At 45.8% G+C, this 26,896-nt stretch overlaps 1 protein-coding gene across 2 annotated transcripts in view; it reads right to left on the minus strand.

Moving 5' to 3' along the window:
• Nucleotides 1–26,200, minus strand: part of MRC2 (mannose receptor C-type 2) — a 68,847-nt gene extending 42,647 nt beyond the window's left edge. The window contains exons 1-14 of one of the 2 annotated variants that reach the window (XM_078855099.1): nt 26,173–26,200; nt 23,064–23,162; nt 16,758–17,017; nt 16,211–16,427; nt 15,917–16,090; nt 14,271–14,435; nt 12,091–12,204; nt 11,507–11,650; nt 9,403–9,591; nt 8,197–8,345; nt 6,180–6,302; nt 3,298–3,413; nt 1,846–1,994; nt 116–336 (exon numbers count right to left, since the gene is read on the minus strand). In XM_078855099.1, coding sequence (XP_078711225.1) covers nt 116–336; nt 1,846–1,994; nt 3,298–3,413; nt 6,180–6,302; nt 8,197–8,345; nt 9,403–9,591; nt 11,507–11,650; nt 12,091–12,204; nt 14,271–14,435; nt 15,917–16,090; nt 16,211–16,427; nt 16,758–17,017; nt 23,064–23,133 — 2,091 coding nt within the window. In that variant the 5' untranslated portion in view covers nt 23,134–23,162; nt 26,173–26,200. Of the gene's footprint in view, nt 1–115; nt 337–1,845; nt 1,995–3,297; nt 3,414–6,179; nt 6,303–8,196; nt 8,346–9,402; nt 9,592–11,506; nt 11,651–12,090; nt 12,205–14,270; nt 14,436–15,916; nt 16,091–16,210; nt 16,428–16,757; nt 17,018–23,063; nt 23,312–26,172 lie in introns of those variants that run through there. The other variant, XM_078855107.1, reaches the window with a different exon arrangement.
• Between the last annotated feature and the right edge of the window lie 696 nt (nt 26,201–26,896).

Here is a 26,896-nt window from a genome sequence, read left to right on the forward strand (position 1 = left end):
ATAATAGCAGTTTCCTCCCTAAAAATAACCACAGCCATCACGTTAGTTGGATCATATTATAGATTAAACACGGGTGTGGTTAAACGGTAGTAGGTGAGTGCAGTGGCCTACCGACCCTGTAGCAGTACGGAAGGGTGGCTATGGAATCCCATCGAAGGGGGCACTGCCCAGTGAGGCTGGGAGTGGGGTCCGGCGCGAGGGAGCCCCCTTGCTCTGTCCCAGATATCTTGCTCGCTTTCTTGCACACGCGCTTGGCACGGAACGAGACGCAGTCGTGCACTTCCCACAGGCCAGCTGCTACCCCAGTCACCATGACCACGCACTCTCCCCTGTGAGCTGCACACAAGCATGCGTGCACATGCACTCTTTGGCATCACAAAGACATCATCATAATCATCGTGGCTAATACGAAAGGAAGAAGTTAAGTAGGATGGGCTACTTTTGGAAAATAGTATTTTCATGAGGAATATGCTAAGGAATCTGAATTACTGGATCAATGGGTACTGTTAGCAACAACATAGGGAATGGAACATTGTCATTGAGAACAAAATGTCAACACACAATGAGCAACTTGAAAATTAAAGCTTCTTGCTTAAAATAAGTTGAAGGATCCAAGATAGGAGCCATGAAAAAGAGAGTTTTTTCAACGAGTTTTAAATAATAATGATAATGTCCATCAGCATTTTGCAAGAATATTTCAGTTATCTTGTCATGATTCTTTTTTAATGCCTTCCCTTTGTCAATACATACAATAATGCCTTCCCTTTGTGTCGGCTGTCGGGGTTTCGTGACTTCACCACACTAGTCAATGTGAGCTGTAAATCGGCTGGACATAACTAAATGAATATAGAAATGCCCATAAATCAATGTCCACGCCTATTGCCGTTCAAAAATGTGGAATGAAAAAGAAACGTGTGCATAAGATATCGGTGATATAAGACAATAAAACCGAAAGCAGGAACATGTAACCAAATAAGAGGTGGCATAATCAGACAATGGTTAATGTTAAAAGTGCATTTGAATAGAAATTTGGCAATAGCAAGGCAAGGCCTTTATTTTGCATTGAAAGGGAAACTATGGATTATTTGTGAGTATTTAGATATCTACACAAGAATATGTGTATATTTAAAAACTTTTTTTGAATAGACTTGCATATTAATATCCACGGGCTTTACAGATAATGAAGATGTGTTTATATACTGAAAAACAATTAAAAAGAACGGTCAAAGTCCAATAAAAATTTGAATAAAAAAATTTACATCACAATTCATGACGCAGTTTTTTCTTGTCCACTACATTGCACGAATTAATTGTGTGCACCAAACTATTCTATTCACAACGGAAACGACAATTCTTTGCACTGGAACTGCAAAGTGATAGCGAGGACTTGACATTTGTTATCATTTCAAGGTCGTTTACTGCGTGATGCAAACATCAGCATCAAAACGGCATGGAACAAAATTATGGGCTTCGAGCAACGTGCCCGACAAACACCTGATGAGCGACCCCACCACCAGACTGCCTGGCTTCCACCTTCCACGGAAACAATGGGCAGCACTTAACTGTCTTCGCACAAACGACGGAACCAAGTGGAAAATCAAGGCTCTCCTGTGCGCGACGTTGGCTACGAATTCAAAACCATGGCCTGTATAGCTTCACGCTGCCCCAATTTTCCAAATGAAGGCAGTGCATCTGCAATTCACCAACTCTCAGGCAAAGCAATATAATGGCTACAATCACTCACAAGTGAATCCCTAATAAATGCTCTTCACAGGCCCATGTGGAGGACGGTGATGGTATAAATCGTGACCGCGCAGTGGCAGCAGAGCAGGTGTGTGCACACACCTGGCTCATTTCGGTTCCAGTTGGTGAAGGTCACGTGCTCCCCACCCAGCCAGCGGAAACTGTCCAAGCCACCCGTGTTTCGCAGAGACGTCCAAAATGAGTCACCTACGCGTGGCCCAACCAGACTGCTCACAAACGCCTGCTCAAACCTGGAAAAACAAAACAAAACAAAGATCATAAACTTCACTGTCAGGCCTGCAGTTATTGATTCATCTTGCTTTGTTTGATTGTTTTAGATTGGTTTGCCACGACAAACCAGAGCTTCTCCCATTTTTGTTCTGCTCGGAGGGAGACCTGTGCCCTCCGATTAAGTAAATAATTTGAGGGGGGGGGGGGGATCAGAGTTCATGTTCATGTCTGGGCTCTAACCAGTACCCCGTCTCCCCCACCCCTCCCTGGGGAAGCTAATGATCCATCTAGCGGGTATATTTCTGCGAGCTAGAACTCTACGAATTCCAGTCTCAAAACGCAGACGCTAAATAAAATAAATTAATGCATGTTTCCAGTAAAGTGATACGGCGAGTCACATGGATGTTACAGAGACAGGAGAGACAGGAGCAGAGGGACAGACATTGGTAACCGAGCTGCTTAATGCTCCACAGATGACAGCCCAGAGATTAGTACCCTCACCGAAACCCAAAGACATTGAAGTAAACACTAGTTTGTACTTTTGTGAACAGCACCAAAACACATTGATATTGTGCTTAGAAACATATCAATCACACTACGTTAATCCGTGGAAAACAAAACATCCTCATACAAATGATTACCACGTTGGTGAACATTAACTCGCTATCAGGCCTCAACATTCCAACGTATTAAATTTGTATCTGGAGGGAAAAAGACACATTCTTCTGCTCCTGTGTGCGCAGAGTCTGCATGGCGAGCACACAGGCCACATCAGCATCACCACTGCCAAGTGGGCTAGTAATCATTAAATCGTAATTCTGTGGATTAGTGCCAGGTTATCTTTAATGAAATAATAGGAGACAAACTTATTTACTATTTAAAATAACACATCAATAACACGTACATTAATGCAGGGTATTTAAGAGGGTTCGCTTTCAATAGAGGTGGGCCGAAATTACATAAACCATAGGGTGGCACAGACAAGACAAACCATAGGGTGGCTGTGTGGATCAGGGGTCAAAGACAAAGACAAATATCCCTCGTATAGCATAAACAGACTATTGGGCAAGTGCTGTTCTTGAGCACCTATGAAGGTCAGCACATCACATGAGGGGTTGGGTGGCGGGACCATGTCCGGCCGCCTATGTCTCCCTAGTGGCAATGTTTACACAACATACCAGGTTCTCATCTGAGGCTGAGTCGACCTAGGGTAGGCCCAGGACCAGTTCATGTAATTGTCATTGGTGCTGGCCATGAGCAGACGAGAACACACACATGCGTGAGCACACACACCAAGTGAGGCTGCAGGAGGGTGTAAGTAACCTGCTCATGACGGACACCAAGGTGGCCTGCTGCTGGGAACAGCGTGTCCACGCATTCTGGAAGTCGGTCAGCTCTTCGCCAATGAGGTAGCAGAATCCGTTGTGGAAATCCCAGCCCTACATGTGATAAACACAACTATGTTACAAGCGCATCGAAACATAAAAGCCACATAAGAACCCATCATGAGTCAATAAACATCAAAAACAAACATGTGGAAACCTGACATCTAAAAACATCAGTGTTTCATCGCTCAAATGAGCATTGGCCAGTGCTTATCTCCACTTACAGCCTTGAGCCAGTGGTGGAAATTCCACATTCCTATATTCTGTGCACATTATCCAAAACGGAAATTGAATTTTCCCAGCTCTAAATCCACTCAGGTCGTGCATGCGGTGGGGGTGGGGGGCGTAAAGATGCATCACCACGCACATTTACGCGCAACATGGCATCAGACCGAACCCATGAACAACCTGAGTGGATTTAGAGCTAGGAAAGCTATTCTGACCAACTCTCGGAGTGGGGGCACTTGTAGGCATGCTTCCACATCTGGATTGTGTTAAGTTCAGAGCAACCGTGAGGATGAACACACACGTGTGTTTATGAGCACATTTTCTCTTCTACGACCCATGTGAATGCGCTGTTATGTTTTTATATTCGTAACCATCCTGCTTGTAGGTCGAGGTTACGTGTCCTTTCCCATCTCTAGAGTTTTCATCTGCACCAAGTATTATTCAAAGCAATTGCTGTGATATGCATGTTACCTACAGCTTATGAATACTTTGTTAATAATTTGCGCGTATTTACGTGCATATTCCCTGAGAACAAGCACAAACTCACTGTTAAATCACTGCACCATAAATGAGGTTTCTGCAGTGAGTGACATTTAAAAATGTTGTTTTTGTATCATGAGGCCTCCTTTGCCAGTACAAAAATATACTAATAGGGGTTTTCCCCTTTATTCTGGCAACAAAACTGACACCTTTAACACATTAACCACAATATTTGCAGTCAAATGCAAACAAAAAACAATACTCTGATAATTTATGCATTGTCCTTTAAACTGATTGGTCCACACCAGAGACAGCTTTTCTTATAGCCTAGTCTCACATGATGTTCGACCAGATGACGCCAAAAAACTGAAAGTATTGTGGTTAATGTAAACATGATTCCTTGCAAAAGGTGTCAGTTTTGTTTCCAGAAAAAGGGGGAAAACCCTATTAGTATCAAGTTGTTTTTGTATCATAATCAGAAAAAAGAGCATTTCCCACTATCATTGTAATTTTTTATGTAAAGGACATTATATGTGTGGTGTAAGAGATATACTCTGTTGTCCAGAGTGCAAATTTCATTGAGGGAATCCAACAATGTTAGTTTTATAGCCATAAAAAGGAAATACGTAGGGATTCTGTACAAATTGCAATGATTCAGCACGACTAATCATTTGGCTCAAAAGCTGAGGTTCAACAGTTCACCATTGTTGAATATATCTTAAATAGTCTACGAATGTGTGAGATGTGTAAAACTTTCACAACTTGTCATGAACATTGCCACTTATGTTAGGAAACGACCAATCATAACCCAACTTTTAAACAATTCACAATTCATAACTTCATGGCTTTCCCACCTGATGACGGACGCTTTTGATGCGCCCGAAACGTCGTGATCTATTTTATTTTATAGCTACGTGACTTCACCGAAAGAACCAAAGAGAATGCCTCCTTTCCCCCTGACTTACCGTAATCCTATTATTCTGTACAGCCTCTTGAGATACGGTTGACTTGATTCAATTAAAAGCAAACACAAGTCCAAACTGCCTCGTAAATCGTTTATTTCTCAAATTCTAAGCAAATATGTTCTACTGCCGATGTAAATAGCCTTGGCAAAGTGTGTATCTCCTTGGCAGACTCTTGCTATTTGCTTTGTGTCCCTCTCTTGATTGTAAAAGCAGCCTGGCGAGCACTGGCAGATGAGAATGCTGTTCTGCGCACTACAGGGGCGCTCAGACCAGCTGTGCCAATACAAAATTCAGCAAGGACCCCTGAGTGAACTGCAGTGCCCTTAATGTCAACATTGAGTAGGTCAAGGAATCCCTTTGTGTCAACTACTCAAGGTCTCATGGCTTGCAGCAAATAATTTTGTCTACTGCCACAGCTCAGCATAAGGGCAAGTCCAGTCGACTCATAACAGGTATCCTGGGAATCACATCAAACTGCCTTACAGCTCCAAGACAAATAACTTACACTTGAACATTGACTAAATTCGATTGGTCAAACCCCAGGTCATCAGAGATGTCTCTGCCCGCGACAAATTCATCACAGCAAGCGATCACAAACTGGTGCGATGGAAGTTTCACTTCGGCACAGCCAAAGAGAGGCCAAAACTTATTACAGGCAAAAACACAAGATAATTAGCATACTCTTTGGTTCTTTCGGTAAAGTCACGTAGGCAGAAAAAATAATGCTGAAGTTTCAGCAGTTTTCTTGCTGTAGTTGTCTCACCTGATGACGGACGCTTGTGTTGCGATCGAAACGCCATGATCTATTATTTTTTCTACCTACGTGACTTTACCGAAAGAACCAAAGAGTATGGATTCCTGCAGTCACGAAAGCTTCAAATCAAGATAATTAAAATAAAAAAATATAGGTGAGTCAATTTTAGACTAACGCTAAGAAAGGTATTGAAATGCATATAGGAGCAACGCGATGAAAAGTTACCACTTGTGTATACAGAACTTTTCATTTGTAGGTTAAAAGAGCCTGCCTTGTGAAGGTTGCTCTCATTTTCAAATCTGTAAATGACGAGAAAAGCCGACCATTACAGGAAAAAACCCTCTCGTTATCCCTTTTGTCATCTCTCTCGTTATCCCTCTCGTTATCTCTCACCTTGGGGCATTCCGTTGTGGCACCGCCCTCCTGCGAGTCCGGCTGGGCGTCTGACAAACTTCCCGGTGCCCGGCACACAGCCGCCTTCTTGGCATCGCATGGTCCATCTTTCCAACGACCTTCCTGCCAAGCACATTTTTGAGAAATAAAAGCAAATGCTCGCTCACCAGACACAAAATACTTCACTGGCTGAGTGGCTGAAATGCAGAGAAAAAATCATAACATGTTGTGGTATAATCATGCAGATTGTGCAATTCAAACTTTCATCACAGCAAGCACCTGTGTGTTTGCCTGATGGTTATGGAATTGATACCGATGGAGAAGATATCATTACTTTAAAGTGTTAAATTGTCATTTTTACAGGTTCCTTTATGCTTTCATACGGGAGATTGAGTCTTTAAAATCGTATGCCTCATCCCATTGTAGTATTCCTATACATTTGTATGTTCAGTCATGATTCTAAAATAAATGCTGAATCAAACCATATAATATATGGTCAAATTAATATGAAGTCCTAGTGAGAATACATTATTTACTTTCTGATGTCTAACAATGCAGCTGATCAAATGATGTGATAACCAAATTCATCTGTCAATAAAGAAGCCCCTCTGTCTCCTGCAAGTTTAATTTTAGGTAGAGTGGGGGTTAGAATAAAGCTGTTTTGTTTGAAAATATCCACGATATATGGACATCTCTTTCAACACTAAAATAGGGCTCAAAATATTTCAGTCATGACTTTATATTTTTGTTGAATGGAACAATGATAAAGATGAATGTTCACTTTGGGAGTTTCTATTATGTACTGTAAGATATTGTAAATATATGTAACAGTTGTTTTCAATTCTATTTCTGATGCTTTGCAGCAGAAATATTTATTTATTTATTTTCAAACAGGTCCCTGTGCAGAAGCGATGTATAATTCCACAGGTTCTTACTTGGCTGTTGAATAATCACTAACAATGCTACAGCACACCTTTGCTGAGACATCGTACCAAATACAAGAGGCCAAATTCATGTAACGTTTTACACACTCTTTTGGAAATTCCGCAAAAGCGTTTCTGCCTGATTCATGCAGAATTTTTTGGCCCCATTCTGCAAAAACATCCTGCAAAACAAGCAGCAGCTGTGGGGAAGGTCTTCGGCTTAGGGGATTGGAGCTGTGTGTGTATTATCAACAGGCTCTCCCTCCTCATGCATCGAGCCAACCAATCAGGCACTGTCTGACTCACACATGTACACACAAACGAAATGTGTGCCGAGGCTTGCACTGCTCTCCACCTAGCATAAAGCCAAAGATGGCAACTTTAAAACATTTAAAACATTATGACAATGATGATGAATATAAGGGAGATGACAATGATGTATGTGAAGATATGGTTGATAAGGATGATGACTACAAATACAGTGGTTATAATGATGAAGATGATGACCGTGAAGACAAATGAGATACAATTCTCACGACGTTTCGACTGCAACTTACACACAACGTGTGTTGTCAAAGATCAAAGACAGTGATAAAGGCTGTAAAGACAGTGATAAAGGCTGTAAAGACAGCAAACTTGCCTAACAGCAATGCCGAGTACAGTAAAACCTTGGATTGCGACCATAATTCGTTCCGGAAACGTGTTTGTAATCCAAAGCACTCATAATATCAGTTGTAATCACGTGACGCTCGGCAGACAAAGCGTATACGTACTACTCGTATTGCAAGACCTCGCTCGTTTATCAAATTAATATTTATTTACAATTTTTGCTCGTCTTGCAAAACACTCGCAGACCAAGTTACTCGCAATCCAAGGTTTTACTGTAAAAGGAGCCTGAGGCTCCTTTACTTTTGATAATAAAAACTATCTACATCAATATGTCAATCCACTGCTGGATGAAAACCTCCTCAAGCCATGCTGATGAGGGGTTGTTTTACTAATACTTTACCACACTATGCTCCGCACACAGATAACCAAGAGGTAAATGTCGAGTAAGTATATTACACAAGGACGTTTACAAACATTTGAGTTACCTTGCCCCAGAGAGAGACGCAGCCCTCTCCTGGGCGGCTGTGTGGATGGCGAGGATGCCAGAACGTGAAGGTGACCGGCGTGAAGTCAGACCATTCAAACACCATCTTCGTCTTGAGGTCATTAAGACCCAACCACACTTCTTCACCATCTGCAGCAGCAGCAGCAACAGAAAAGGTTACTCACTCGCCCATCAATTGCACATTTAATCTTTCATAAAGTTGCGGTAACAATGTATGCACATGCTCTACGTGATTCTAGATTGCGTCAATTATTTGCATTGAATTCTGAGAAGAGAGGATTTCTTTTTTTTATTCAAAAGTTGCAAATGCTAATATATTGGAGGAACATTTTAAGTGTACTGTAATTATGGGTTTCATCCATGTCGGTGGTAAGAGTACAAATGACGATAATAATATTATGATGCAAGTTTAGCCAGAAAAGCCTGATTTTGAACTCTGTTTCAGGAAGGTCCTCCCAATATCTTGTTGTCGTAGGCGATGATGCTACGTGTACCCGCAATGGAGTTTTTTACAGGTCATTTGTCAGCATTGGAATATTTGGCCAATGCTAGTGACAGTGTATGTTTTAGCTATGGGAGGAAACTGGAGAACTCGAATTAAACCAATGCAGAACAGTGGGGAGATCATACAAACCCCACGCAGAAATGCATCCGAGTCGCGAGTCTAACCAGGCAATTCTTGTTGTGAGGCACAAGTGTCACCACTTCACCAACCATTTTCTCATAATATACACAAGTAGGCATGAGAAAACATTCGTGCATTGAATAGACGTGGATGATTTATCATTGAATTTTTCTCAAAAGAGAAGTACGGTGCAATAATAATTTGCATTTGTAAGGCGCATTACATCCATAGATCCCAATATGCCTAACCAAATTGATATTTTATTGCCACCGAGCAATAGACCCACATGGACCCACAGCAAACAAGACCACTTGCTGCTCCCTTGTAACTTCCCATTCCTCTGCTGCCAAGTTAATTATCCTGTATACTCATTATCCATCTTATGGACCTTAACATATTTGACCGGTAAGATGTTAAGCACCTCAAAAGGCGAACAACATTAGCGGGAAATATGTTAGCACTGCTTGGAAGGTGGAACACCTTTCCAATGATGATGAGCTGGTTTTTGTAATGGGGACTGTTCAGTTTGCAAGTAAGGGCATGTTAATGCGTTTTACCAACCACTAAGCACATGCTGAACTAGGAAGTCGACATCTGCCAAGCCGTGTAGGCTCAGAAGGTCGCCACCTCCTAACCGGCATCGTGCCAATGCATCCTGCCACGTTCGTTTCTCTGCATCGCGCCAAAAGCAGCTCCCGTTGAATGGTACCCAGCCGCGAGGGCACACGGTCGGTCGATTCTCCCAGCTCTCTGTAACGACACCACAATCAGTTACCTTTCGAATTCACTCCCATCAGAAGTGTAAAAGCTGTTTCCTCTGATATTTTTAGAAATTCTGACTTCAATCACTATGACGTAAAATGTAGATCGAATTGCCTAACTACTTAACAATAACACATCTTCTTGGTTCTTTCGGTAAAGTCACGTAGAAGGGAAATAATAAAATAATAAAAATAAAACATAATAAAATAATTCTCACGACGTTTCGGCTACAACGCAAGCAGCCGTCCTGCTTTACCGAAAGAACCAAGAAGATGAATCCCTGCAGTCACGAAAGCTTTAAATCGAAATAACACATCTGTCCATCTTATGCAATGCAATGAGTGTGAATCAAGCTACAGGTTATTTTGCAAATATAAATAAGCATTGGCCAATGTCAAGTGATTTAACATGCACAATTTTCCAAAAATCTGTTAAGGAATTTAATGCAATATATCTTCATGAGAATTTTTGTGAAGCACGTAGGCTTTCGCGACCAATATCATCCATAATACAGTTTTTTTAGGCTAGATCGCGTAAATACGTGATGGTTAGTCAATTGAATTAAGAAATATGTAGCACCCAATAATGGTAAACATCCTCTACGAGTTTTGTATCTATAACCCCCGGCCATCACCCCCTCTGAGGACGTGGTGTGCTGCCCAAGTCCACTTCACAGTCAATTTGATGTCTCCACCTTGCATTTACTATCCCATTAATGTGTGGTCCTCAATGTAATTCCAAGTATGCACATTCTCCATCGCTCTTTGTGTACTGCTCAGTTTTTGTTCTACTAGAATTTGTTTGATACTGTCCAAGCTTCATATTCGATTTTTGGGTTAGGCCACGTAATAATTTGGGAAAAATGTATGTAGTGAAGCCCTCCAACACCTGATATGGCCAAACAAAAAATATGTCGTGTGCTGTACAACCATTTAAAAAGCCAATGATTGTTTAATTTCAACCGGTCAGTTACACATTCATTCTCACAACTAACTTCAACAATAAGAATGCACCAACCATCTTCAGGTCAAAACCCAAGTAGTCAGGACATTCACTTCCATGCTTCTGATTGATATATCACAAAGGTAATATTCACAAATTACATATCTTATTTAGGCACATTATAAAGTTATATTCTTGGTTATTTTGGTAAAGTCACATAGATAGAAAAGAAAAAAGAAAATTAAATAAAAATTAAAAATAAATAACAAAAATAAAAGCAAAAAACCACGACGGTTCGATCGCAACACAAGCGATCTTCAATGGCGGAGCCAGGATTTTCAGGTAGGGGGGGCAACCCCTCCAGCAATGAAAAATCATAAGAGTTGTTAGTAAGTAAGGACTTGTCCCTTGCTTTTTATTCGACGCGTGTGCGGCGATGGAGCAGCCATCGATCGAGGGTCGAATTCGAACCGTGTGTGATCAGCATTGCGCTCGCTGAAGGTGAATGCCTTCAGGGAAGTCGTGTACTGTATACGCAACTGCGCACAACTCTGTGAGTCACTTATAACCGCTTTGCCGTTACTTATTGGCAAGTATGGACTCAGACTATTGTCCTATCATCTCATAGAGTCCCTGGCACGTAATAATGTGTTCCAGAGTGGTAGTGGGGGTCGCAAAATGCCGATTTATTACTAATAAACCCCAATGATCCGATCGAAATTAGGGATTTTGATCGGATCATTGGGGGGGCACATGCCACCCCCCCCCCCCCCCCCCCGCAGTGGCGGTCTTCATCAGGCGGATAAAGACCGCTTGTGTTGCGATTTGTAAACAATTATTTAATTTGTTAAAAATTCAGCCTCGGTTTATGACAGATTAAATGGCTGCGTAAATGTCCACAGAGTGAAATGCCTCAATTAAATGATAGAACATTGAGATAATTGTGATAAAAGGCACACACCGTTGGGTATCTGTACGGAGGTGATATTGAGGCGTTTCTTGCAAACATAGGGCAGTGCAGCCGCACACTCCTTGGTTTGCCACTTGCTGAAAAACTCGGCACGGAGAAGGGCACAGTTCTGTCCATCCGTTTCTGAAGGGTGTCCTGCAGGAGCACAACATTTATACACACAATGAGACACCGACAAAGATCTCCCATATAGCCTTTAACAGACTGTAGGAGCAAGTGATGTTAGCGAGCACCTATGAAGGTTGGCACGGCACACGAGGGGGTGGGTGCTCAATACCATGGCCAACCACCTTTGTCTCCCCAGTGGCGATGTTTACATACCACACCAGATACTCATTTGAGGCTGAGTAGATCTGGTGGAGGTCCAGGACCAGTCCAGATAATCGTCACTGGTGTCAACCGTGAACAGATGCAGGGTTCACAGCGCAGCATGCCAACCATTACGCCACCGCTCCCCACATACACACATTCAAACACTATGCTACGGAATTTCAAATTTATCGTGCGAGTATACTGTCAAAGGGAACTGACGTGGTGAGGAAGCGGAAATCTGAAACAAATACAACTGCTTGCACCTTGGTCCCAGTTAAGGAGCTTTAACGGTGAGCCATCAGACCACTGCCAGCCACCATCCGAGTCCAAGTCATTGAGTCCAATCCACATAATGGCTCCAAAACCACTCAGAAAGCCTGCACACAACAGTGAAGTGATTGAGGGAAAATGACAGTTGATGGAAGAAAATAAGTAAGACACATTTGCACCTGAAAATGTCGTAATGCGTGGCAAAATTATCTACTGACACGATACACCAAGCAGTACATTTGCACGATGCAAATTAGCAGTTACTAGGGGCCGTCCATAAATGACGTCACGCACCTGGGGGGGGGAGGGGGGTCAGACATTTGTGACGATGTATGATGAGGGGGGGGGGGGTTTGAGAAATGTGACATCACATCAAAATGCGCAACTTTAAATAAATATAGACAACGCGTTCTACTTAATTAAATATACTTTTAATAAATGTTTTCTCCTACAACATCAGAGTGTAGTGTCACATGAAATACGCACTACAATGACAATAGTTTAAAGAGATTTGAAGCATGTTTTATTTGGGGGCGGGGCAGAGCTTTGTGACGTCATATTTGAGGGGGGGTCTGACTTTTTGTGACGCCGTGTGACGAAGGGGGGTGGGGGTCAAAAATCGTCCAAAATCGCGTGACATAATTTATGGACGCCCCCCTATCAGATGCACTAGAACATTGGCTGAGTACAGTTCAGCGTTATGGTGTGTGGCTTTCTATAGGGTGTTAGTATTTGCATTTTGTAATTCATAAAATAGACTGAATGACTACATGAAATGCATTCCCATGTTCTACAGAGTGTGGGTACCACGCTAGAAATAATAGCGAATTAAGGTTACTGATAATGGCAGTAATTTATAATCATTGTAGAGGCATACTTATCATATCAGGAGATAATGCTTCTATTTTGTAGCTGCACATACGTGGAATGCCCTTACCTTGGGCCCTACGAAGAGCTCATTCCATTCCAGCCATTTAAATAAATATTAAGGCATTTATTCATTGATTTATTAAGGATTATGGTCAAAAGTTAGACATTAAATACGTGTGTTTTCTCTTGTAGATAATAAGCTGGTTCATTACGTTCTGGAAACGTGTGTTTGAAGGTTGCGCTTTGAGACCTGGGTTATGAAATGTGCATGAAAAATTATGACGATGTGAATTTTAAGTGACGTTGCAATGGAATGTATTGGCACTGACAACAGCAAAAAAGCAAATGAGATGTTGTTTTAGTTCTGTTTAAAGTGAACCCTTTATGGAAAGGTGTGTATACAAAGTGTATTTACGGATATCCATCCTTCAGTGTGAGCCAGTTTTCCAACAGACTTACAACAGTGTTATTCGAAAGAGTTTACCATGCGTGTTCAGCGAGCAATCGTGATTGACTGGACTCCCAAAGAGTGCGCGACAACAAACGTTCAAAATGTATTAATGAACAGCAGTGGCATTGTAGTGAGATCTCGGGATGTCACTGTGCTGTGCCGGCCCTAGAGAGGCACGGCGTGCGATGTAACGACATCGCGGACACCACGATGGTGTGGGTGTAGTACCAGCCCTAGAGGGGCTCGGTGAGCGCTGGTTGATAGCGCTAGGTGGCACCACGCTTGGCGTGCAGTGCCAGCCCTACAGGACAGGGTGTGGGTGTGCCGGGGTTACTAAAGGCCATGGCACTCTGGTTGACCCCAGAGTGACACGTGACCGGTTAAGTCTACAAAGCAACCCCAAGTGGGGGCTAGGGGTGGTCACGTGGTCCGGGTCGAGATCCTGCTCGAGGATTCTCGAAGGTGGGCGTGGCCAAGGGCGGAGCCAGCCACACCACAGAGGATATAAGCCACCGGGTCCCCCAGAGGGACCGTCTGCTGTTGTTCATCTTGAAGAAGCCTTCGTCTACGTCCTACGTTCTACCGAGTCTCCAACACGTTAACCTGGACCTGATCTGTGTTCCGGTCCATTGTAGCTAGTTATGTTGTAATTAGTGTAGTTAGCCTGGTGGTCACCACCATAGGTTGTTATTCTGTTGAGGGGCAGCTACCCCGTGTGTTGGTGTTAAATAAATGTGTTGCCTCCAAGAGTATGTCTGCGACTCAGTTGAACTCACCACAACATTAATAACGAACGTGTAAACAAAGCAGAGCACCAGAAGTTGAATGCTTGCTGGTGTGAATGCCCCTTACCAGCAATGTAGGTCTGCTCGTGCATCTCCGTGATGCTAAGGAGGTCGGAGCCTTGCTGGAGGCAGCTGGTGCGCGCCTCGTGCCATGAAAGCACAGCATGTACATTAAACTGGTAGCAGTTTCGAGTCACAGGATCTGTGTCCCAGAACACACTGCAGTCCGGAACTGCAAAAGCCATTGAATTACAGTGACAGGCATGACTATATGCATCTAATTAACAGCCAAATTTGAAAATCCCGAATCTGTTAACGATAGAATATCATAAAATCATCTACCAATAATTGAAAATGGCAAGATGCAGTGTAAAAACAATCGGGAACTTGATTTATAAATTTTTTTATACAGAAATGAAATAAAAGCGGCACATTGCTTTGATTAGAAAATACTGGAGAGCCACACAAAACAATGAACACAGCAGCTATTTGTACCCCATCATATGAAAGGGGATAATATTCAGAATATTACAGTAACCGTGCTGGTGAGACACTGCTGCATAAAATCCTGAGGCAACAGAGAGGAAGTAACCGCAAGTTGTGAGACACCTTGCTGTATGGTTATTAGATTAAAACGACGACAACCGCCACAAACTAAATTTCGGGAATACTCCCACACGTTCAAATGTCCACAATGCAGTAGAAAAACAACGCAGTGCAGAGGTCGCAACCGGGTACCCGATACCCGTACCCTACCCGTACCCGGCTGGGTACGGATACCCGTTTGCGACCCTGGTGTGGCCGGGTACGGGTACGGGTAAGGAATCAAAACCCGTTTGCGACCTCTGACGCAGTGGCATCACTGCAATCATAGCTACCCAAGAGTTCATCACAGGCTAAATTTATGTTTAAATAATTTAAATATTAGTACATTTTCATTTATTTTGTTCCTCTGTATTAAGCACAAACACGTTCAGGTGATTACTCTGTGTGTTTAAATGTAAATCCCAATCATGTGTAACCAAGTTCTTGTTTACATATAGAATTTCGAAAATGTGCCTATCGGTCAGGTTTCTGTGATTTCAAATATTATTTTCTGCAATTAGGTTCAGAAACTCATCTTGACGAATGTTGATTTTTTTTAAATCGAACTTTTCACACGCAAAAATCCGCTCTTTCTATTTTCTACGACTGGCAATATCACCTTGTTGTTGTTATTTGGAACGAGCCATTTTAATAAGCCAACCAACCACATAGTTCAGTTGAATATTTGTGTAAAAACTATCTGAAAGAAAACCTGTGTATGGCGCAGAAGATGTGGAATACCAGTCATGACTTAAAACAAATGTTTGTAGCACATAAATTGGCATTTTGGGGGATTTAAATGCAATATATGTTTAAATGTCAAGTTAGAACACATCACTTTTATTAAAACACTTCAATGTGAATGACACCATTTTTATATCACGGTTTTTAAACATAAAATAACATTAGCAAAGAGCTCATAATGGCCATGATGAGGTCACAAGGGAGTCAAAACTATTTTGCCTGTAAGTGACTTGTTGTCACCTATACTATCTGAGAAGTGAACAGCCAAAATGGATGGAATGTCAACATAAAACACATTGTAGTGCCCAATGGTAAATAAGTTGCCTGATGGCCCTGTATTTGTAATTTGAGTGTAATTAGTGGACAGAAAGGGTGTTTACTCACGCTTGACAGGACAGAAGCCCCAAAGTTCATCGGTGCCATAGTCGGCTGATGTGGCGCACCACAGATGCCAATCATCACGCCCATCCCCTGTGCAGGAGTGATACCACCGGTGGTCATACTTGTACGGGATAGCGCATGGCCGACCATGGGAATTCCCTTGGATAGTATATATTTCTGCATGGGAGGAAGCGTGGGATCAGAAATCAAAATAACAGTGTGTACAATTGCCAAAGAAGAGATGAAAGGAAGGGATACAGTATGAAGACTGAGATGTGTATTCTCAGCCGTTCTCACCATGGTACGATCGTAAGCACAGGTGATCCTGAGTGCCATAGATCAGCAGTCGCGTTCCATTCTTAGGGTGCAGCTCAAATGGAGCCTGGGCACCAATGGCTCCACGCAGACTGAGCTTCCCTCTGTGTGGAATGATCAGCTGTTCATCATCTCCACATGCCCAACGCAGCTGCATCTCCTCCACATCGCATTCATATAAGGCAGGCTGCTCAATCTTCTAGCACACGTCACATACAACCCAAAACAAACTATATTATACATAATATAAGAGTCGACACATACATGTACACATGAACATGTCTATCTCTCATAAGCAAAGCTGCCCATATTCCTGAAGGCATAGGGTTGGAGGCCTGGAGTAAAATTACACATGAGGCCCCCTCTTATTCATTAGTGACAAAAAACGAGTCTCATTATGGGGCCTTCTTTAGTGTATTAAGCAAATGCCATGGCATTGTCAAATATTGTTGGTGACAGCGCTCCATCTTTAAAGACGGGCCCCGTTAAACCCAAAGAAGCAATTATGTGTCCTAAATATTCTTGTCACCTGATCATCTTCAGCGTCCGTTTCTGATGCGTTCAAGCTGGGTGATTTACTTGCAATACTGCTACTCGGTTGCACCGGAGCCACCCCGAGACAGCGAGACATCCCCAAGTTGAAAAGTCGCTGGCGAGACACCCATTTCCACTGCTGAGCAGGCTCTGATGAGTTACAGCTCCCTACCAAGCCCAGCCCTGAGGACTCTCCCACGAGGCATCCACCCACGTCCGGAACTTGGATAGCAAATATATCTGAATATTCCTCTCCTGTGGATGAAAAATTATATATATTTAAAAAATAAAGCACTTAAGACAATTACGGTACATACTTGCTGTTTTGTACATTAATGTATATTTTTTTGTAAAACCAGTCTGGCAATACCATTTTTTACATCCAGTATTCCTATAGTATAATCACCACTACCGATATTTCATTAATATCTATCTAATATCGGTTCAAAATATTTGGGGGAAATCAGTCACATGTATTCCCACGTGCGCCACTGAATGGGAGGCGATGGGGCTTGGTGACATCACCGTCTTCAAAAGACCGCGATGAAAGTAGTTTATGTGAGTCGATTAATGGTGCCGTGGTGTAATGGTTCGCAACCCGGACTGGTAATCCAGAAGTCGCCAGCCAGTTCGATCTCCCGAGGGACGTCGTAACTGAAACAATGGGCGCAAGTTTCTTAAATTTCCTGCCATCTGTTCACAAAGCAGAAGTAAATGGGTACACCAGTTTGTCGATCGGCAGATCGCGTGTGGTGGGGTAAAGCATGGGTACTCGCACGACTTCCAAGACGTCTGTCCAGCATGGAAGAGTAGGCCAAATTCCCTTAAGAGGGGCTTCTCTGAAGCTCACACTGGTAAAGGCCCTTCTGCCTGCAGCGTGTCTTGCTGGATGACGCTGCTGCTGTATCGCAGCGAGCCATTAGCGGCCACCATCTGTGCTTGGTTAAGTCTCTGCAGTCAGCGGATTTGCATTTCTCTTGCAACGCGACTGTGCAACCACCCAAGGCCGTAATTCTAATATATATTGGGGCCACACCCCCCCCCCCCCAATATTCAAATATGCGCAAAATGTCCCCCCCCAATATATTGCTATAAAATAGATTTCTGTTTATATGATTGTGGTTATGGTTGTACTTTATTAATTCCTAATCTCTGCCATTACATACAATGCAACAAGAAAAGGTAAAACAGAAAAAACAGAGCAATGTAATACAATACACTATTAGACATTGTTAAAAATGAAGAAAAAGTCAATCCCATGTGTTAGTTAATTTTTTCATATTTTAGACAGGAAATTCGTTTTCAAATTTAGAATTTTTTTTTCTGGGGGGGGGGGGACCCCCAGACCCCCTGGAAGATTTGCCCCCCCCCCCCCCCCAATGTTGACTCCATGGCTACGGCCTTGCAACCACCTCATTGTCCTCATCATCCTTGCACAGCCATACCCATGGCAGCCCGACCACTGGCATCTTTCGTCATTAATACTGGACAGCCAAAACGTCTACGCATGTGGACTGCATTTACGTTCAAAACTCCGGGGGCCACGCTCTTGCAGCGCATCGACCGTGTTCACCATCGCCCCTATTGGCGATGCGCTCTGCCCCACGCTCACGTTATTTGTTGGAGAAGAGAGACGCATGGGGAGGAGGAGGATGGGGGCGATAGGGCCCCGCGTTCCGCCTATGGAGCGGACACTTGAGAAGGTGCTGCAGCAGCAGCCCGGCCATGTGCACATCAGAGCACCTCCCCCCACGGATACTCAGCCACACTGCCCCCATGTGTAACCCACATTTCTCTCGGCTGCCATTCATTATATCTTCCCTTTAGTGTGTGATGGGGAGGGAGTACCCGAGTTCCAAGTATTAGGGGCGGGGGGGGGGTATCTTCTCCAATGTTATAATAAATGGGGGAGGGAGGGGGCTTATTTCACGATCCCCATGCATGAAATGTAAATGTCCGAATTCTTCCTCGCAACGCGTTTTATTCTCACGCTCAGATGAAAGTTATCTGCCGAGACCTGTGTTAACCTGGCCGCCCTTGTTGAAGTGCGTGTGTGTGAAGCCGTGTGTGGAGGGTTAGGAGTGGGGGGGGGGTGCAGCCCCCCACTTTCGTGAAGCCGGGTCAGTATGTGTGGTGGTGGTGGTGGGGAGCGGTGGTGGTGTGTGTGGTGGTGTGGTGGTGGTAGGGAGCGGTGGTGCAGCGGTTAGCGCGCTGCGCTATGAACCCGGCGACCCGGGTTCGATTCCTGCTCACGGCCAACACCAGTGACGATTATTTGAACCGGTCCTGGGCCTCCCCTAGGTCGACTCAGCCTCAAATGAGTACCTGGTGCGGTGTGTAAACATCGCCACTGGGGAGACAAAGGCGGCCGGGCGTGGTGCTGGCCACCCCACCCGCCGTGCCGGCCTTCATAGGGGCTCGCTAATAGCACTTGCCCCAACAGGCTGTGAAGGCTACACGGGGATCTTTGTCTTTGTGGTGGTGGTGGTAGCGGCGGTTCGGGCGATGCACTTCAAAAGAGATTCCTCCACATTGGCCATCAACAATCGTCGTATTTTTTAGGCTACAGTCTACATTATAGACTGCCAGCACACTCACCTAGCTTAATAACCAGGCTACAGTCTACATTATAGACTGCCAGTACACTCACCCAGCTTAATAACCAGGCTACAGTCTACATTATAGACTGCCAGTACACTCACTCAGCTTAATAACCAGGCTACAGTCTACATTATAGACTGCCAGTACACTCACCCAGCTTAATAACCAGGCTACAGTCTACATTATAGACTGCCATTACACTCACCCAGCTTAATAACCAGGCTACAGTCTACATTATAGACTGCCAGTACACTCACCCAGCTTAATAACCAGGCTACAGTCTACATTATAGACTGCCAGTACACTCACTCAGCTTAATAACCAGGCTACAGTCTACATTATAGACTGCCAGTACACTCACTCAGCTTAATAACCAGGCTACAGTCTACATTATAGACTGCCAGTACACTCACCCAGCTTAATAACCAGGCTACAGTCTACATTATAGACTGCCAGTACACTCACCCAGCTTAATAACCAGGCTACAGTCTACATTATAGACTGCCAGTACACTCACCCAGCTTAATATCCAGGCTACAGTCTACATTACAGACTGCCAGTACACTCACCAAACTTAATAACCAGGATACAGTCTACATTATAGACTGCCAGTACACTCACCCAGCTTAATAACCATGCTACAGTCTACATTATAGACTGCCAGTACACTCACCCAACTTAATAACCAGGCTACAGTCTACATTACAGACTGCCAGTACACTCACCAAACTTAATAACCAGGCTACAGTCTTAAGAACCAGGCTAGAGTATTATTATTTTGTAATATTGTTCTATTTACGTGACTTTACCTAGGGTGGCCCATCTGCACGACGCGTTATGTTTCGTATCAAAAACGGCGGTGCTAACAATGACAGCAACGCTAATTGATGAGGACGTTAGTTAGAGAGAGAGAGAGTGAGAGTGTTTATTGGTGAGGACGTTAGCTAGAGAGAGTGTGAGTGAGTGAGAGTGTTAGTGAGTGAGTTTATTGATGAGGACGTTAGCTAGAGAGAGTGTGAGTGAGTTTATTGATGAGGACGTTAGCTAGTGAGTGTGAGTGAGTTTATTGGTGAGGACGTTAGCTAGAGAGAGTGTGAGTGAGAGTGAGTGAGAGTGTTAGTGAGTGACGTTAGCTAGAGAGTGAGTGTGAGTTTATTGGTGAGGATGTTAGCTAGAGAGTGTGAGTGAGAGTGTGAGTGAGTTTATTGATGAGGACGTTAGCTAGAGAGAGTGAGTGAGAGTGTGAGTGAGTTTATTGGTGAGGACGTTAGCTAGAGAGTGTGAGTGAGTTTATTGGTGAGGATGTTAGCTAGAGAGTGTGAGTGTGAGTGAGTTTATTGATGAGGACGTTAGCTAGAGAGAGTGATAATGTGAGTGAGTTTATTGGTGAGGACGTTAGCTAGAGAGAGAGTGAGTGTGAGTTTATTGGTGAGAATGTTAGCTAGAGAGTGAGTGAGTGTGAGTTTATTGGTGAGGATGTTAGCTAGAGAGTGTGAGTGAGAGTGTGAGTGAGTTTATTGATGAGGACGTTAGCTAGAGAGAGTGAGAGTGTGAGTGAGTTTATTGGTGAGGACGTTAGCTAGAGAGAGTGTGAGTGAGTTTATTGATGAGGACGTTAGCTAGAGAGTGAGTGAGTGTATTGATGAGGACGTTAGCTAGAGTGAGAGTGAGTGTGAGTTTATTGGTGAGGATGTTAGCTAGAGAGTGAGAGTGTGAGTGAGTGAGTTTATTGGTGAGGGCGTTAGCTAGAGAGTGTGAGTGAGAGTGTGAGTGAGTTTATTGGTGAGGGCGTTAGCTAGAGAGTGTGAGTGTGAGTGAGTTTATTGATGAGGACGTTAGCTAGAGAGTGTGAGAGTGTGAGTGAGTGAGTTTATTGGTGAGGGCGTTAGCTAGAGAGTGTGAGTGTGAGTGAGTGAGTTTATTGATGAGGACGTTAGCTAGAGAGTGTGAGTGAGAGTGTGAGTGAGTGAGTTTATTGATGAGGACGTTAGCTAGAGAGTGTGAGTGAGAGCGTGAGTGAGTGAGTTTATTGGTGAGGGCGTTAGCTAGAGAGTGTGAGTGAGTGAGTTTATTGATGAGGACGTTAGCTAGAGAGTGTGAGTGAGAGTGTGAGTGAGTGAGTTTATTGATGAGGACGTTAGCTAGAGAGTGTGAGAGTGTGAGTGAGTTTATTGGTGAGGACGTTAGCTAGAGAGAGTGTGAGTGAGTTTATTGATGAGGACGTTAGCTAGAGAGTGAGTGAGTGTATTGATGAGGACGTTAGCTAGAGTGAGAGTGAGTGTGAGTTTATTGGTGAGGATGTTAGCTAGAGAGTGAGAGTGTGAGTGAGTGAGTTTATTGGTGAGGGCGTTAGCTAGAGAGTGTGAGTGAGAGTGTGAGTGAGTTTATTGGTGAGGGCGTTAGCTAGAGAGTGTGAGTGAGTTTATTGATGAGGACGTTAGCTAGAGAGTGTGAGAGTGTGAGTGAGTGAGTTTATTGGTGAGGGCGTTAGCTAGAGAGTGTGAGTGTGAGTGAGTGAGTTTATTGATGAGGACGTTAGCTAGAGAGTGTGAGTGAGAGTGTGAGTGAGTGAGTTTATTGATGAGGACGTTAGCTAGAGAGTGTGAGTGAGAGCGTGAGTGAGTGAGTTTATTGGTGAGGGCGTTAGCTAGAGAGTGTGAGTGAGTGAGTTTATTGATGAGGACGTTAGCTAGAGAGTGTGAGTGAGAGTGTGAGTGAGTGAGTTTATTGATGAGGACGTTAGCTAGAGAGTGTGAGTGAGAGTGTGAGTGAGTGAGTTTATTGGTGAGGACGTTAGCTAGAGAGTGTGAGTGAGAGTGTAAGTGAGTGAGTTTATTGGTGAGGGCGTTAGCTAGAGAGTGTGAGTGAGAGTGTGAGTGAGTGAGTTTATTGATGAGGACGTTAGCTAGAGAGAATGAGTGAGAGTGTGAGTGAGTGAGTTTATTGGTGAGGACGTTAGCTAGAGAGAGTGTGAGTGAGTTTATTGGTGAGGACGTTAGCTAGAGAAAGAGTGAGTTTATTGGTGAGGACGTTAGCTGGAGAGAGTGAGTGTGAGTGAGTTTATTGGTGAGGACGTTAGCTGGAGAGAGTGAGTGTGAGTGAGTTTATTGGTGAGGACGTTAGCTAGAGAGAGTGTGAGTGAGTGAGTTTATTGGTGAGCATGTTAGCTAGAGATAGAGTGAGTGAGTGTATTGGTGAGGACGTTAGCTAGAGAGAGAGTGAGAGAGTGAGTTTATTAGTGAGGACGTTAGCTAGAGAGTGTGAGTGAGTTTATTGATGAGGACGTTAGCTAGAGACAGTGTGAGTGAGTTTATTGGTGAGGATGTTAGCTAAAGAGAGTGAGTGAGAGTGAGTTTATTGATGACGTTAGCTAGAAAGAGTGAGAGTGTGAGTGAGTGAGTTTATTGGTGAGGACGTTAGCTAGAGAGTGAGTGAGTTTATTGGTGAGGACGTTAGCTAGAGAGAGAGTGAGTGTGAGAGTAAGTGTTTGTGAGTTTATTGGTGAGGTTACACGTGAAGCTCACACTCGGGAGGAAACGAATTGGGGGGCTGGGCTGGGGGGGGGGGGTCCCGGATCCCTTCCCCACATGGGACCCCCGGTGCTGACCGGAGGGCCCCCCCAGGGCCCCCCCCCAACACCCACCGAGTTCATTGTCTGTCGCGTCTCCGGTCGTGACCTGCTGCTGCTGCTGCCACTCACCTGGAGCCGTGGAGCAGCAGGCGAGCGGCGTGAGTAGCAAGACGAGAAGCAGGGCACAGGCAGCGTCCATCTCCCCAGCCCAGAAGCCAGAGCTCTCCTCTAACCCCCCCCCACACACAACACAAAACTCTTTCACTCCAACGCCGCCTCGTTCGTCTGCGCACTTAGCACTGGGCCCTCCTTGATTGTTCACTCCTACATGCACTTCTCATCACGCGTTACCGTCTGCCTGCCTGCCTGGCGGTGGTGGTCGTGAGTGTGACTGCGAGTGCTTTGCGTTCCCGTGGGAGGTTGGTTTTTTTAGTTATTTGCTCAGTCGCTGACCATTGGATGCGCACGGGCTACGTGGCGCGTCACGACTCCCGGCATCAGCAGCCGCTGCTGCTGCTACTGCTGCTGCTGCCCCTGCTCCTGCTGCTGCTACTGCTGCCCCTGCTGCTGCTGCCCCTGCTGCTGCTCCTGCTGCTGCCCCTGCTGCTGCCCCTGTTGCCCCTGCTGCTGCTGCTCCTGCTGCTCCTGCTGCTGCTGCTGCCCCTGTTGCTGTTGCCCCTGCTGCTGCTGCTCCTGCTGCTGCTGCCCCTGTTGCTGTTGCCCCTGCTGCTCCTGCTGCTGCCCCTGCTGTTGCTCCTGCTGCTGCTGCTCCTGCTGCTGCTGCCCCTGTTGCCGCTCCTGCTGCTGCTGCTCAACTCTCGGTCGGAGAGTTGCAGCTCAGTCACTGCCACCCACCCCCCTGCCCCCTCTGGCTCTCGCTCTCTCTCTCGCTCGCAACAACGCAGAGCCAGCGGCTGCACGGGGCCAGTGGCTGTCCGCCAGAGGAGAGAGAGAGAGGGGCAGGCGACAAGGCGGAGAGGCCAAGACCCGCTCGGCAGTCATTTGCTCATCATCCTGTCGAGACTGGAACAAGTTTGTTGGACGCAGCTGTTGTTATGCCAAAGCCCCATCGGTGGGAAGGGGGGGCTCGGTGACAACTTGATTTGCGTGTTTCCCCCTCCTATAAACAACAACAATGACGCGTGTTAATGAGCATGTTTAAAAAAAAACCAGGCCCCTTTTGAACAATACAATCGTGCTCATTCACTTGCTGAGAAGTATACAGAGAGTGAATGATCTAAAATCGGGTGCTAAGAATTGGACCGTATACGCAGCTGGCGCGCTGCAACGCCTCTTGGAGCCGAACCAACATCGCGATGTCTGTCTCGCAGCTCGGTGTGAGACCCACACGTGTGATCGAACCCCCTCCTGCCCAGCATCACACACACACACACTCACACCCCCTCCTCACCAGCATCACACACACACTCTCACCCCCTCCTGCCCAGCATCACACACACACACTCACCCCCTCCTGCCCAGCATCACACACACACACACTCACCCCCTCCTGCCCAGCATCACACACACACACACTCACCCCCTCCTGCCCAGCGTCACACACACACTCACCCCCTCCTGTCCAGCATCACACACACACTCTCACCCCCTCCTGCCCAGCATCACACACACACACACTCACCCCCTCCTCACCAGCATCACACACACACACTCTCACCCCCTCCTCACCAGCATCACACACACACACTCACCCCCTCCTGCCCAGCATCACACACACACACACTCTCACCCCCTCCTGCCCAGCATCACACACACACTCTCACCCCCTCCTGCCCAGCATCACACACACACACACTCACCCCCTCCTCACCAGCATCACACACACACACTCTCACCCCCTCCTGCCCAGCATCACACACACACTCTCACCCCCTCCTGCCCAGCATCACACACACACACTCATCCCCTCCTGCCCAGCATCACACACACACACACTCTCACCCCCTCCTCCCCAGCATCACACACACACACTCTCATCCCCTCCTCCCCAGCATCACACACACACACTCTCACCCCCTCCTCTCCAGCATCACACACACACACTCTCACCCCCTCCTCCCCAGCATCACACACACACACACTCTCACCCCCTCCTCCCCAGCATCACACACACACACTCTCACCCCCTCCTCCCCAGCATCACACACACACACTCTCACCCCCTCCTCACCAGCATCACACACACACACACTCACCCCCTCCTGCCCAGCATCACACACACACACTCACCCCCTCCTCACCAGCATCACACACACACACTCTCACCCCCTCCTGCCCAGCATCATACACACACACTCTCACCCCCTCCTCACCAGCATCACACACACACAGACTCACCCCCTCCTGCCCAGCATCACACACACACACTCTCACCCCCTCCTGCACAGCATCACACACACACACTCTCACCCCCTCCTGCCCAGCATCACACACACACTCTCACCCCCTCCTCCCCAGCATCACACACACACACTCTCACCCCCTCCTCACCAGCATCACACACACACTCACCCCCTCCTCACCAGCATCACACACACACACTCTCACTCCCTCCTCCCCAGCATCACACACACACACTCTCACCCCCTCCTCACCAGCATCACACACACACTCACCCCCTCCTCACCAGCATCACACACACACACTCTCACCCCCTCCTCACCAGCATCACATACACACTCACCCCCTCCTCACCAGCATCACACACACACTCACCCCCTCCTCACCAGCATCACACACACACACACTCTCACCCCCTCCTGCCCAGCATCACACACACACTCTCACCCCCTCCTGCCCAGCATCACACACACACACACTCACCCCCTCCTCACCAGCATCACACACACACACTCTCACCCCCTCCTGCACAGCATCACACACACACACACTCCCACCCCCTCCTCACCAGCATCACACACACACTCACCCCCTCCTCACCAGCATCACACACACACACTCACACCCCCTCCTCATCAGCATCACACACACACACTCTCACCCCCTCCTGCACAGCATCACACACACACTCTCACCCCCTCCTGCACAGCATCACACACACACTCTCACCCCCTCCTGCACAGCATCACACACACACTCTCACCCCCTCCTGCACAGCATCACACACACACTCTCACCCCCTCCTGCCCAGCATCACACACACACACTCATCCCCCTCCTGCCCAGCATCACACACACGCGCCTCGCAGCCACTCACTGCAACTTTACTCCAAAACGCGCACTGCTATTGCCAGAGCGTTCCAACTGCGTCGCTCCACTGCGGGCAGGAACAACGTTCGTTCAAGAACTCCGTGGGTTGTTCAATACACGGAGATCGATGTGATTGTGCGCAGTGGAGTGAGAAAGCGGGAAACCCCAGGGCTGTTGTCGTCGATGAGTTGATGTGAGCCGCGTGGGAGGGAGGAATTGGGTCTGGCAGGGTTTGTGGAGTCGCGTGGGGCACCGGGGGGGGGGGGGGTGCTGGAGGAGGCTGCTCCTTGTTTATTTTTCTCCGCGTGCTGCGATTTAATGGCTGTGACTGTGTTTTTTTGCGCACGTGTTTACGATGTGTTTTTCAGTGGTGTCCTTTAGATTTCAAGAGGAAGGGCTCTATTTCATGATGGCGTCCCAAAGATATCTGCAATGGTTGAGCGAGCGAGCCATACGCGACTTTCTTTGGCGAATTTATATTGAGCCCCACTGTTCAGCCTTAATGTGTTTTCATTTTAATGTCATGAACTATAGTAACATTTGGAAAGGCATCGCAGAGTATGCTTTACTCGGGCATACATTTAAGGCCCAAAATGGTGGAATAAAGAGTCGGACACAAGCTTTTGAAAAGATTAACTTAATGAAAAGCCATATCATCAGCGTGAATTTCACACATATGTGCGTAAAGAAGAGCAATTCTAAACCGTCCTCATTGGTTATTTCGGTAAAGT

The sequence above is a fragment of the Lampetra fluviatilis genome, chromosome 1, assembly GCF_964198595.1.
Source record: "Lampetra fluviatilis chromosome 1, kcLamFluv1.1, whole genome shotgun sequence".
Lineage (NCBI taxonomy): Eukaryota > Metazoa > Chordata > Hyperoartia > Petromyzontiformes > Petromyzontidae > Lampetra > Lampetra fluviatilis.